The sequence below is a fragment of the Callospermophilus lateralis genome, chromosome 17, assembly GCF_048772815.1.
Source record: "Callospermophilus lateralis isolate mCalLat2 chromosome 17, mCalLat2.hap1, whole genome shotgun sequence".
NCBI classification, from domain to species: domain Eukaryota; kingdom Metazoa; phylum Chordata; class Mammalia; order Rodentia; family Sciuridae; genus Callospermophilus; species Callospermophilus lateralis.
This window is the reverse complement of record NC_135321.1, coordinates 51,626,265-51,638,305: the sequence shown is the minus strand read 5'-3', so window position 1 is coordinate 51,638,305 and position 12,041 is coordinate 51,626,265. Positions and strand designations below refer to the sequence as shown.

Below are 12,041 nucleotides of genomic sequence, written 5' to 3'. Positions count from 1 at the left end.
AGGGTCCAGGTGGAGGAATACTTCATTTAGTCTGGAGAGAACAAAGGAGGCTTTCTGAAGATAGAAGGCCTCAATAAATGTTCTGGCACCTAGTAACCTGCTAACATGAGATGGAATGAGAGTCTTGTGGTTGGAAAGAGGAGGAAGGGGGATATGCCAAGCAAAGAATGAGGCTATGCACAGTCCATGTGAGGGAGTTACAGAAGGTAAGGCTGGAAGAGCATGGAAGGACTTTAGACCTTGTCCTGTGGGCAGAGGATTCACAGAAGGAACCTAAGGAGAAGGTCAAAATAACTAGCAGGAGAAAAGAGATGCATTTGAGGGTGCAAAACCGGTGGCAGGGAGTTTGATTAGGAGAATCAGGATGAAGCCTGAATGAAGAAAGACATAGATGGGTATGGTGAATAAAGAATAAAGACATAGTCGGGTATGGTGGTGCAGGAATAAAGACATAGCTGGGTATGGTGGTGCAGGAATAAAGACATAGCTGGGTATGGTGGTGCAGGAATAAAGACATAGCTGGGTATGGTGGTGCAGAAGAAGTGCTGAAGAAGAGAGAAAGCCAGTTGTAATAAATACATGCAAGAAGCATAAAGGAGAAATGAATGGTGATGGCCAAGTGGATTTGGACAGTCCAGAAAAGGAGGCAGGATAAACTCCGGGATCTCTGGCTTGGGTTGAGCTGGTAGATTTTGATGCCACTCCTTCTCATTGTGGAATAAATGAAAGCAAGCCATTCTGAGGGAAAAGATATGGGTCATCTGGAGGTCATGATGAGTTTGGGGGACCTGTGGAATATCCAGGTAGAAATGTGCAGTCATTCATTGGAAGTTTCATTGTGAAGTTTAGGAGAGAGCTGTGGACCACAGATAGATGGGTGAGTAAATAATATAAAAGTTGGTAATAGAGGCTATTGTGTAGATGAGATTTTTCCAAGGAGAGAATGTGGAGTAATGCAAGAAGATAAAAAATTATAATATCTTAGGGGATAAAAATATTTCAGGGCAAATTAGAGAAAGAGGGATCCAAACAAGAGTCCAAGTAGGATGCCCAAAGAAATAAAATACGGGAAGAGCATGAGAATGTAGAAGGAAGAAGGCAAAGTTTCCATTCAATTACCTTCAACAACATGTAGACTCTCAAAGACACGGGCTCTAATCTATAGAGGAATATTAGCAATAGCTACATGCTTAATAAACTGTGATAAATGTCAGCTATGATTATTAGGTGGAAATAACTTGAGATACCTACACAAGTAAACAATTTACATGAAATTTTAAACATTTATAAAGACATAGCTGGGTATGGTGGTGCACACCTGTAATCCCAGCAACTCGGGAGGCTGAGGCAGAAGGATCGAAAGTTCAAAGCCAGCCTCAGCAACTTAGTGAGACCCTAAGCAACTTAGCAAGAACCTATTTCAAAATAAAAAATAAAAAAGGTTGGGGATGAGGCTCAGGGGTTAAACCCCTCTGGGTTCAATTTATGGTCCCCCCAAAAAATAAATAAATAAAGACATTACACAGGAGATTGCTTAGAATAATATTGGACTCAGTTTTACCAAAGCAGATTGACTAATAAAACACACTGTGCTTAAGCCCCTAAGCTAGTGATTGAGCACTGTTACCACTAAAATGCCATTATCCACACTGAAGCCCAAGGAATCAGATCCTCTCCATTTAAGCCCTGAATGTTTATGGGCATGAGTCGATAAAAGTGTCATGACCAAGGTCAGATACATTCATTTTCAAAACAGAGCAAAGTTAACCTAATAAAATGTTTCCCCTGGGTCCTGTGGGATAGCCTTATATCTCAGAGTCAAGACAAAGTGAAAAAGAACAAAAATTAGGGTTCAGATGGATCCGTAAGATGGCCCATCACTTTCAGAGCTTCTCCCATTAGAGTCAATGATCTGGAATCATAAAACATTTCCTTCTCTGGAGGAAAAAAAAACTGCCAATCACCCAAAGTCATATTTTTAGTCAATATTACAAAGTTGATCATTTTCTCTTTGGAAACATTGGCTTAAAGCTTTGTGCTCTGAGTATTGCATTTTCTCTTTGCAAAAGCAGCTTCACAATCACCTTAGGGCTTCCTGTCTTTAGTGCACTTAAAGGATCTGACAATGATTGGGACTCGCTGGTCCAGCAGAGCCAAAATCTCAATTCAGTTTTGATGAACTAGTAAAAGTTAATCTTCATAAGTAATTTCTGATGAAGAATTGGAAACAATGGGTGTTATTCAATAGGCCAACATCAAAAACTAATCCAAACTGAGAACATTTCTAAATATGCACTCCTCCCTTGTTCTGAGCAGATCAACTTTCTTTTGAAGTAAAGATAAAGTAATCAACACATCGTGTTTTGGTATTTCTTTGCTGAGCATTTCTGCATCAGGAGCACAGGTACATGCTGTCCCCTCCGTGTTGACAGCTGTGGGCTCTGTTCTCTAAGTGGTTAAGATAAAAGAGTTCATTTCCTTATATTTAGTGCATTACTAAAGTATGTGTGATTTCATCAGGAATGACTCACCAGAGTAGAACCATTCAATTCCTTCTGAATGATTTTGCACTTTGAAATTTTGGAATTATGCCTTTTTTTTATAACAAGTGGCCAGAATGACTGATTGTTGCAACGATGCCTCATTTCCCCAGCTCAGCCAGCAGACACTTAATTTTCAAAACATCAGACTTTCACTTCTTCCTTTGAAAATATACACCATTTATGAAATAGCCACCCCCACTGCTGCCCTGATAAACATTCGGAATGGTATCATCATTTATGTTGACAATATCATCATTGCTCTGGGTCAGCTTGTAAAATAGCCAAAGAAATATGTTTGTCATCTAACTCTTAAGTTCTAAGACGAAATCAAGTTTAGGATACAGGTGCTTCAAACCAGGCTCTCCTTTTCTAAAACGGACCTTTAAGAGAAAATAACTTCTTCATTTGTTGTTTGGAATTTTGGGCATGGACACTTGTAACGCAACCCAGGGTAAATCACCATAATATTTATAGTACATAACAATATGGAAACTATCTGCTTGACCTGGAAGAGGTGTTTTCATGTTTGAGAGCTACTTGGAAAATCCATAGAGCATGTTTCTAAATCAGTTTCTTATAATAGTAAAAATGCATAAGAGGTTTGCTTGGGCAAATAAAGATTCTAAATCTGTTTTAATTTGGTTCCTCTGTCAGTACAAGTGGGGGGGGGTGACTGCTAATCAAATTCTCAGGTTTTAGTATTATTGAGACTTTCTTTTTCAGTTGTTGTAGTGAAGTGATTCCACATAAGTTTTAGGAATAGGTAAAGTTTGCTGGGCACAGTGGCCCATGCCTGTAATCCCAGCAGCTCAGGAGGCTGAGGCAGAAGAAATGCAAGTTCAAAGTCAGCCTCGGCAACTTAACGAAGCCTTAATCAACTTTACAAAACCCTGTCTCTAACTTAATTTTTTTAAAAGTGCTGGGGAAGTGTCTCAGAGATTAAGTGTCCCTAGGTTCAATCCCCTATACCAAAAATAAATAAATAGATAGATAAATAAATAAATAAATAAAGTTTTATACATTGCTGCTAAGAGGACATTTGAAATATCTTTACCACCTGAGAACATGGACATGGGATGTGATCTATAAACATATGTCATTTTTTCATCAGCATTTCTCTAATTATTAGCACATCTTGTCATGTGTTTGATGGCATATTAATTTACTTTCCTGTGAATTTATGTATTTATTTTTCTGATGACCATTCTAGAGCCTTCGTCCATTTTTGTTGAGTTAATTGCATTATTTTTGTTAATTTTTTACTTCAGTTATTACAATGTGAACCCTTTTTGTTATACTGAGTAGTACAGTAAATATGTTCTCCTACTCAATGACTCTTAACTTTGTTAATGGCTGAACAAATTATTTTTTGTTTTGTTGTTGTTGTTTTTTATAGATGGACACAATACCTTTATTTATTTTTTATGTAGTGCTGAGAATCAAACCCAGAGCCTCACACATGCTAGGCAAGCACTCTACCACTGAGCCACACCCCTAGCCCTAAACAAAAGTTTTATAAATTCTACTTGTCAGACTTTCTTGTAATGGTTTCCAGGTTTAACATCATGCTTCTAAAATCTGTCTTTGTCATATTGCTTTGCATAAAGATTTCTTGTTTGTTTTCATAATTTTCTGGTAGGTTTTTAAATTTTAAGTATAGAAATTACAATTATATGACATAATTTTCTGTATAACATTAGAGAACTTTGAATGTCTTTAATATTTTTATGCTTAATCTACATAGACAGTAGGGGATCCATTTTTCCCAAAATGGATGCACAACTAGTTTAACTCATTATTACATCTTTGATATCATCTCCACCTATCTCAACTGCCATCTTTGCAATATACTGAGTTCAAACACTTATCTGAATCTGTTTTTCATGTCCTTATTTTATTCCACTGATTTACCTGTTCCTTTACCAACACCACACAGTTTTTATCTCTGTTGCTATAAAGTTTAGTGGAGATCTGATGGAGGGCATTCAACCTCTTGTCTTTTTATTTTTATTTTCAAACTGTTCTGAACCCCCACCTTCTAACCTGTCTTCGACATCCACTTCTCATGTGGATTCTCAGACTTAAGTGTTCCTCTCAAGTATCCCTGATACTAGTCCTTATCACCTGTTTAGACTATTGCAATATTGCAAGCACATTGACTGGTTTTCTTTCCCTAGTCTGGCCCACTCTCCAAGCTCTCTTCATAAGGAAATCTGATTATTTTGAGGCTTTTAACAACCTTATTGAGACTATAATATGCATACCATTCATTTCACCCATTTCAAATACACAATTCAAGGGCTGGGGCTGGGGCTGGGGCTCAGTGGTAGCACACTTGCCTGGCATGTGGGAGGCACTGGGTTCGATTCTCACCACCGCATATAAAGAAATAAAATAATGGTCTATCAAGAACTAAAAAATATATATATTTAAAAAATCAAACACACAATTCAATAAGATTAATATATTCAAGTTTTTCAACCATCACCACTGTCAATTTCATGACAATTTCCTCACCTCAGAAAGAAACTCCAGATCCAATGGATAAACACCCCTCTACCACCATCTTCCCCATTGATTCTCCACCTAGATCTATGCAACCATTAAGGTACTTTTACAGGATTTGTCTTTGATGGACATTTCATAGAGGTGAAATTATATAATATGTGGTCTTCAGGGACTGGCTTCTTTTACTTAGCCTGATTTTTCCAAAGTTCACTCCATCTGTAGCCCATGCCAATATTTCATTCCTTTTCTTGTCTAAATAATGTGCAATTGTACCTCATTTTATTAGTTCATCAACTTATGGACATTTGTATTATTTCCATCTTTAACTTATATATAAAGTGCTTCTGTGAATTTCATGTACACTTTTAAATGAATTTATTACATCCCAATAAGTAACTCTATGGGGATTTTTCTTGCAATTGCATTACATTTATGTATCAATTTAGGGGAAATTTAAAGTTTTACAAAATTGAGCATTTCCACCCAGGAAAGTTATTTGTTTGTGTTTTTGTTTGTTTGTTGCATGACTTGGTCCTTGTTTATTGCCTTCCATAAAGTTTTATCATTTTCTTCATAAAATTCTGGTATATTTAGTTCTTATAATTTCTATTTATTTTATATTTTTTCAATTTGAATGAGATTTTTAAGTTAAATTTTCTATTTGGTGGTGGAAGTATATAGAAAAGATGCTTGTTTATTTTGACTTTGTATGTAACTACCTCAAGGATCTCTCTTATTAATTTTCCTGATTTTTTCTGTCAATTTTCTTTTATCTTTCAGATAACTAATTATATAATCTGTAAATATTCAAAATTTGTCTTCCTTTGCAATATTTGTATTTCCTATTTCTTTTTCATTTTCAAATACCATTAGCTAGATTCCAAGGTCAATGATAAAAAATAATATCTGTATTGAATATGCATCTCTTTTCTTATCAACCTTAATTCTTTTAGATGCAATCAATATTTCAATCAAAATTTTAAAATTTTAATAAATTACTGAACATGGTGACATAATACCTGTAAGTACAGCTACCATGGAGGCTAAAGCAGGAGGATGACAAATTCAAGGCCAGTCTGGGCAATTTTTAGTGAGACCCTGTCCCAAAAATAAAATAAAAAGGGCTGGAGGGGCTGGGATTGTGGCTCGGTGGCAGAGCGCTTGCTTTGCATGTATGAGGCACTGGGTTCGATCCCCAGCACCACATAAAAGTAAATAAATAAAGGTATTGTGTACATGTATAAAAAAAAAATTTTAAAAAGTGGGGGGTATGTATCTCAGTGATAGAGCTCTTGCCTAGCATGTGTGAAACCCTGGGTTCAATCCCCAGCACCATATATACCAATAATCATTGTCATCATCATCATCATCATTATCATCAGGTTGGGGATATAGCTCAGTTGGTAGAGTGCTTGCCTCGCATATACAAGGCCCTGGGTTCAATCCCCAGCACCACAATAATAATAATAGTAACAACAATAATAAAGAAAAATCACCCTGATTCCATGTAAAAACAAAATTTAAAACAAAACATAAATTAAATTATATATATATATATATATATATATATATATATATATTTCTAAATATATATTTCTATATATTTATAGAAAAAATGAGGAACAGATATATATCAAACTGCTATGAATAGCAAGTTCTCTAAAGGATGTGGAATTTGAGAGGCAGGAACAGGGAGAAAGAGACCCATTTTCTGCTTTATGTACTGCTGTATAGGCTGCTCTTTTCAATGAGCATTTCCTACTTTTATAGTCTTTGGAATAAATCCAAAGAATACAAAGTATGTAAAGACTTGTCACTATATATCAAGACTCAGAGATGTGTGCATTTTTAATGGCTAAGATTTCAATTCTGTTCACTAAGTTCAAGCTCAATTATATGAAAGAGTTGAAGATGAGATAGATAAGCAGCAAGGTAGGTGGATAGATAAGAGAGAAAGAGAGTAAATGGGTCCACAGATTCAGGTCCAGACCTCTGGCTGTTACTAGAGAGTCCAAGAGCAAAAAAGAGGACCCTAAGAAAGAAAGAAATGCAAAGGAAATCTTGTACCTTACACAATTCAGAATTCTGGTCAGCAGAGTTATTGCTATTATCTCCATCCTTAGGATGCCTAAGACCATGTGAATAGGAAGATTGTTTCATGGTTGAAAGAATAAAAGAATTTTAATTGCTCTCAATATCATCAGATCTTAATGGTTTCCTGTCAAAAAGTTTCTTTTGTGAAGAAAGAGAAATTTTCACACACTATTATTGGAATGTAAACTAGTATAGCTATTATGGAAAACAGTATGGAGTTTCCTCAAAACACTAGAAATAAAACTACCATATGACCCAGTAAATCCTACTACTAGATATATATCCAAAGGAAATGAAATTGGTACCGTGAAGAGAGACATCTTCATTCCTCTATTTGTTGTGGCACTATTCACAATAGCCAAGATATGAAGTCAACCTAGGTGTCCATCAATGGATGAATGGATAAAGAAAATGGAACATTATTCATCCATAAAAAAGGATGAAGTCCTATCGTTTATGGCAACCTGGATGGAACTTGAGGAGATTGTATTAAGTGAAATACGCATATATGTGTAAGCTAAAAAAGTTAATTTCATAGAAATAGATAACAGAATAGTGGTTGCCAGAGGCAAGGAAAGGGTAGCGAGTATGAAGAGAGGATGGTTAACAGATACAATGGTGCAGCTGGATAGGATGAATAACTTCTAATGCTCTATAGCACAGTAGAGTAACTATGATTGACAACAATTAATTGTGAATTTTAAATAACTAGTAGAGGGGTCTCTGAATGTTCCCAATGCAAAGAAATTATAAATGTTTGACATAATAGATATACCAGTTATCCTTATCTGATCATTACCTATTGTATATATACATTGAAATATCATCCCATACCCCCTAAATATGTAAAATCACTATATGTTTATTAAATTTTTTAGTTAAAATTTAAAAATGAAATAGGAAAACAAAAACATGAACCTGGGGAAGGGGGGTGAAGATCTGAGACACCATGGGAAGTCACAGGGCAACCTTAGGAGGACATCTGCGTTATTTAGGGTGATACATAAATAATGGTAGTTTTGCATCTTATCATGGTCTGCATTTGGGAATATACACCTCTTCCATTGTTCTCTTCCAGGATTTCCAATGAACACTCACCCAAACTCCAGATCCGGAGTCACAGCTACCTGAGGGCAGTCAGTGAAGTGTCAATCAACCGAAGCTTGGACAGCCTAGACCCTGCAGGCCTGCTCACATCACCAAAGTTCCGCTCCCGGAATGAGAGCTACATGCGAGCTATGAGCACCATTAGCCAGGTAAGCCCCATCAGATCAGTGGTGGGCAGGAGCCTTTAGCTGCAGAGGGTTAGTGAAAACTGAGGGAACCGGAGATGGAAATGTGGTCACTCCCTAAGGAGATCATTGATGAATCAGACCGGTGGTCCAGTCACATGCTGTAAAAGAGTATGCACATGTTCAGGACAGATGCTACTGACAAAACCAAGGCAGTGTCTAATCATAAAAGTACTAAAGTATGGAGCAGGTCACAAGACAGGACTCAGGCCCACGGAAGCAACATGTGACCCATTTACCTCAATTGGGTCCTGAGGGGTATTGTGTCTTGATAATGAGAGCCCCCGCTGTGACGAATTGGTAACCAAGACTCAAGGTGAAGACTCAATACAGATGACTGAATACTGCATCCAAACTATTCAGCTAAAACTCTTGAGGTTCTCCCATCAAAAGCCTCAGTATTTGAAAAGACTGAACTTGGCTCAGGGGAAAAGAAAACCTGGGACTCAGAGGAATTGATCCTGCAGTATTCAGGGGCTCCCAGAGGAACAGAAAGTGCCTTGAGGCTCCCTCCTTGAGGCATAAAGAAGGGTATTCTTGTTTTGTTTTTTGTTTTGTTTTGTTTGTGGTGCTGGGGATTGAATACAGGAGTTTGCATAGGCTCTGAGCAAGTGTTCTACCATTGAACTAGCTCAAGAAGAGTATTTTTTTTAATGACCTTAGACTAGGCTCTGTATATAAAGTCACAGTACAGTTTTTAAAAATAAGCACTGTACAGCTGGACCCAGTGGTGCACACCTATAATCCTAGCAAATAGAAAAGCTGAGCCAGGAGGATCTCAAGTTTGAGAACAACCTCAATAATTTAACAAGGTTCTGAATAACTTAAGATCCTGTCTCAAAATAAAAATATAAAAAGAACTAGAAATGTAGCTCGGTAGTAAAGCAGCCATGGTTTCAACTCCTAGTACCAAAAAACAAAAAATAATAATAATAATAACAAACACCCTATCATTAATTCAGCCAATATTGTTTGAGCAAAACACTGGGCCAGATTTTGCAAGTTATCCAAGGATGAGCGTACATAATACTCAAGAGGTTGACTGCCTAATGGAGGGCATATAAAAAACATGAATGTTCCATAACAAACATTATCTTCTTGACCACCACAAAAACACTCTTCCTTCCTTTCTTGCTTCCTTCCTTGCTTCCTTCCTTCCTTCCTTCCTTCCTTTCTTTCTTTCTTTTAAAAACACTCTTGAGTAAGAGACACTTTTTGTTAGGAACTCCCTATGCCAATTGCTTTATATTTTTATAAATAGTAGTCCTTAGAAACATACCTGTAAGATATGTAGGTTTAAATGGGACTTTCCCTGGGGCTATAAAATTGGCCACTACATCCCAAAGCTAACAAAAAGATGGTAAGGACCCAGGAGCAAGCTTCTAGGAATGGGGTCCAGGAAATCACATTTTAATAAATATTCAAAGTGATTCTAATAGCATTGCATTTGATCTGAACTTTGGAAAATACTAACCTAAAGCATATTCAGGAAAGAGTGAGTGCTTTAGTTTTGCTGGAGCTTAGAATAATTGTAGAGACAGCATTGGGAGATCTATTCTGAAAATTGTTCTGGACACTTTTTTTTTTTTATGGATGGCTTTATATGCCTGGTCCAGAGAACTGGACTTTATTCACTTTAAAAAAAAAAAAACAGAAATGAATTGGCCTTTAATAATGAAGACTAATAAAACATCAGCTTTTAAACAGGTAATGGGTATTATAAGAACTTTTATGTGGGATCATTAATCTGGGAACAAAATGTGGGAAAGATAGAGGATGAAAGGCTAGAGGCAGGGGCTGGTTTGGAAGACATTGTGATCATCACAGTGAAAATTAGTGCTGATGTTGGTGAAGTGGTGATGGTATAGTGTGGTGCTATTGATGATGGTGATAACAATGTTGATGGTGATGATGGTGATGGTGATAACACTTGTGGTAGTGATGGTGGTCGTGGTAATGGTGGTGGTGGTAGTATTGATAATTACAGTGGTAGTAGTGACAGCTATGACAGTTGTAGTATAGTGTGGTGGTGGCAGTGACAGTGGTGGTGGTGGTGGTGGTGGTGGTGGTGACATAATGTGGTACTTACATGGATGAAACAAATAATGAACTTAGGAAAGAAATGATGAAATAGTAGACTTGTCGCTGAAGTATCTGACTGTGAGAATAACCCTAGAATAGGACCACTGCTCTCACTTTGTTTCTGCCATCAAAATAGAGATTTCCGATCTGAATAGAATCATGAAGTGCAAGTGAAGGTCCACAATCAGCCTCCAAGGGCAGGGCAGGGAGAGGACCAGGGAAAGCTGGCCTGTGGGATTCCAACAGTGAGCCACCATACATTTCCTTCCTTTAAAGAAATCTCAAGCTGTGGTGGCACACACCTGTAATCCCCATGGCTTGGGAGGCTGAGGCAAGAGCATCACGAGTTCAAAGCCAGCCTCAGCAACTTAACAAGGCCCTAAGCAACTTGGAGAGACTTTGTCTCAAAATTAAAATAATAATAATAAAAGGGACTGAGGATGTGGCTCAGTAGTTAAGTGCCCTTGAGTTCAATCCCTGGTGCCAAAAGAAAATTGTTAAAAAAGAAACTCACACTATCAGTGCTAATTAATCCTTGCCAAGATACACACTATCTATCCCAATCTCAAGGAAATAGGTGGAGCATCATTTTGGTGCAATTTAGACTTGTCCTCATTTCTAATAATAAATATTATAATATTTAAAACTTCTTGAAGCATCTTTATTCTACACAGCCTAGTGGTCACATAGTTTTTGAGAACTATACAATAGTCTTTAAATTTAGCTATCATACAAGCAGAATGCATAAGTGGGTTTAAAATTTTTCTGGGAAAAATACTTACACACATTTATAATTTTCATAACCTTAACATGTTTAGAACAAGGGAAAATATAATTTCTATCCTCCAGCAAGACTCTGTGCTTTTGTTGCTGTCTGCTTTGAGTCCTTGTGCTGTGGCTCTGACCTTCCTTGGGACAACACCGCTTCCCAGTGGTAGCTTAGTAAGGTATCAACGAATAACACACAGGCACAAGAGAACATTAATGCTCTGTGAGGTCAGTACTGCAATTCCATGATCTAGTCATATGGCCTTTAGTAAAACAAAAAAAAGGGGGGGGGCATCCTAATTGGATACTAATGACATATCTTTTTAGCACCATATTCAATTTCTAGTAATGTATCTTTAAAACTTTAAGGATAATTTCATATTTCCTATGAAGTATTATCATTATACAGAGGAGGATAGTTTCCTCTTTGAAGCAATATAATCATACACATACTCTAGACTTTTCAAAAAGTATTGGCTTTTATTATATTAGAGATATCCTCTTGTATACATCATTAGAAGCTAGAATACTATCAAATTTAAGTATATTAGATCCTATTTCTGTTTAAAACCTCACATATTAATCATCAAAGACTCCTCACAGGATCAAAGTAAAATTTTGTAAGTCAAAGAATTGATCTATAATAATTAAATTGTTTCTGTCATTCATAATCTAAAGAAGTCAAAAATTGTGCTTGGATGATAAAGGAGAAATAGCATCTTTTCATGTTTACTCTTTTCTATACTTTATACAT

At 36.7% G+C, this 12,041-nt stretch overlaps 1 protein-coding gene across 16 annotated transcripts in view; it reads left to right on the top strand.

Moving 5' to 3' along the window:
- The window catches only part of Dlgap1 (DLG associated protein 1), a 364,173-nt gene that overhangs the window by 151,979 nt on the left and 200,153 nt on the right, over nucleotides 1–12,041 (top strand). For all 16 annotated transcript variants that reach the window (XM_076836478.2, XM_076836479.2, XM_076836477.2 and 13 more), the window contains one exon: nucleotides 8,224–8,401. In XM_076836478.2, the coding sequence (XP_076692593.1) occupies nucleotides 8,224–8,401 (178 nt within the window). The remainder of the gene's footprint in view (nucleotides 1–8,223; nucleotides 8,402–12,041) is intronic.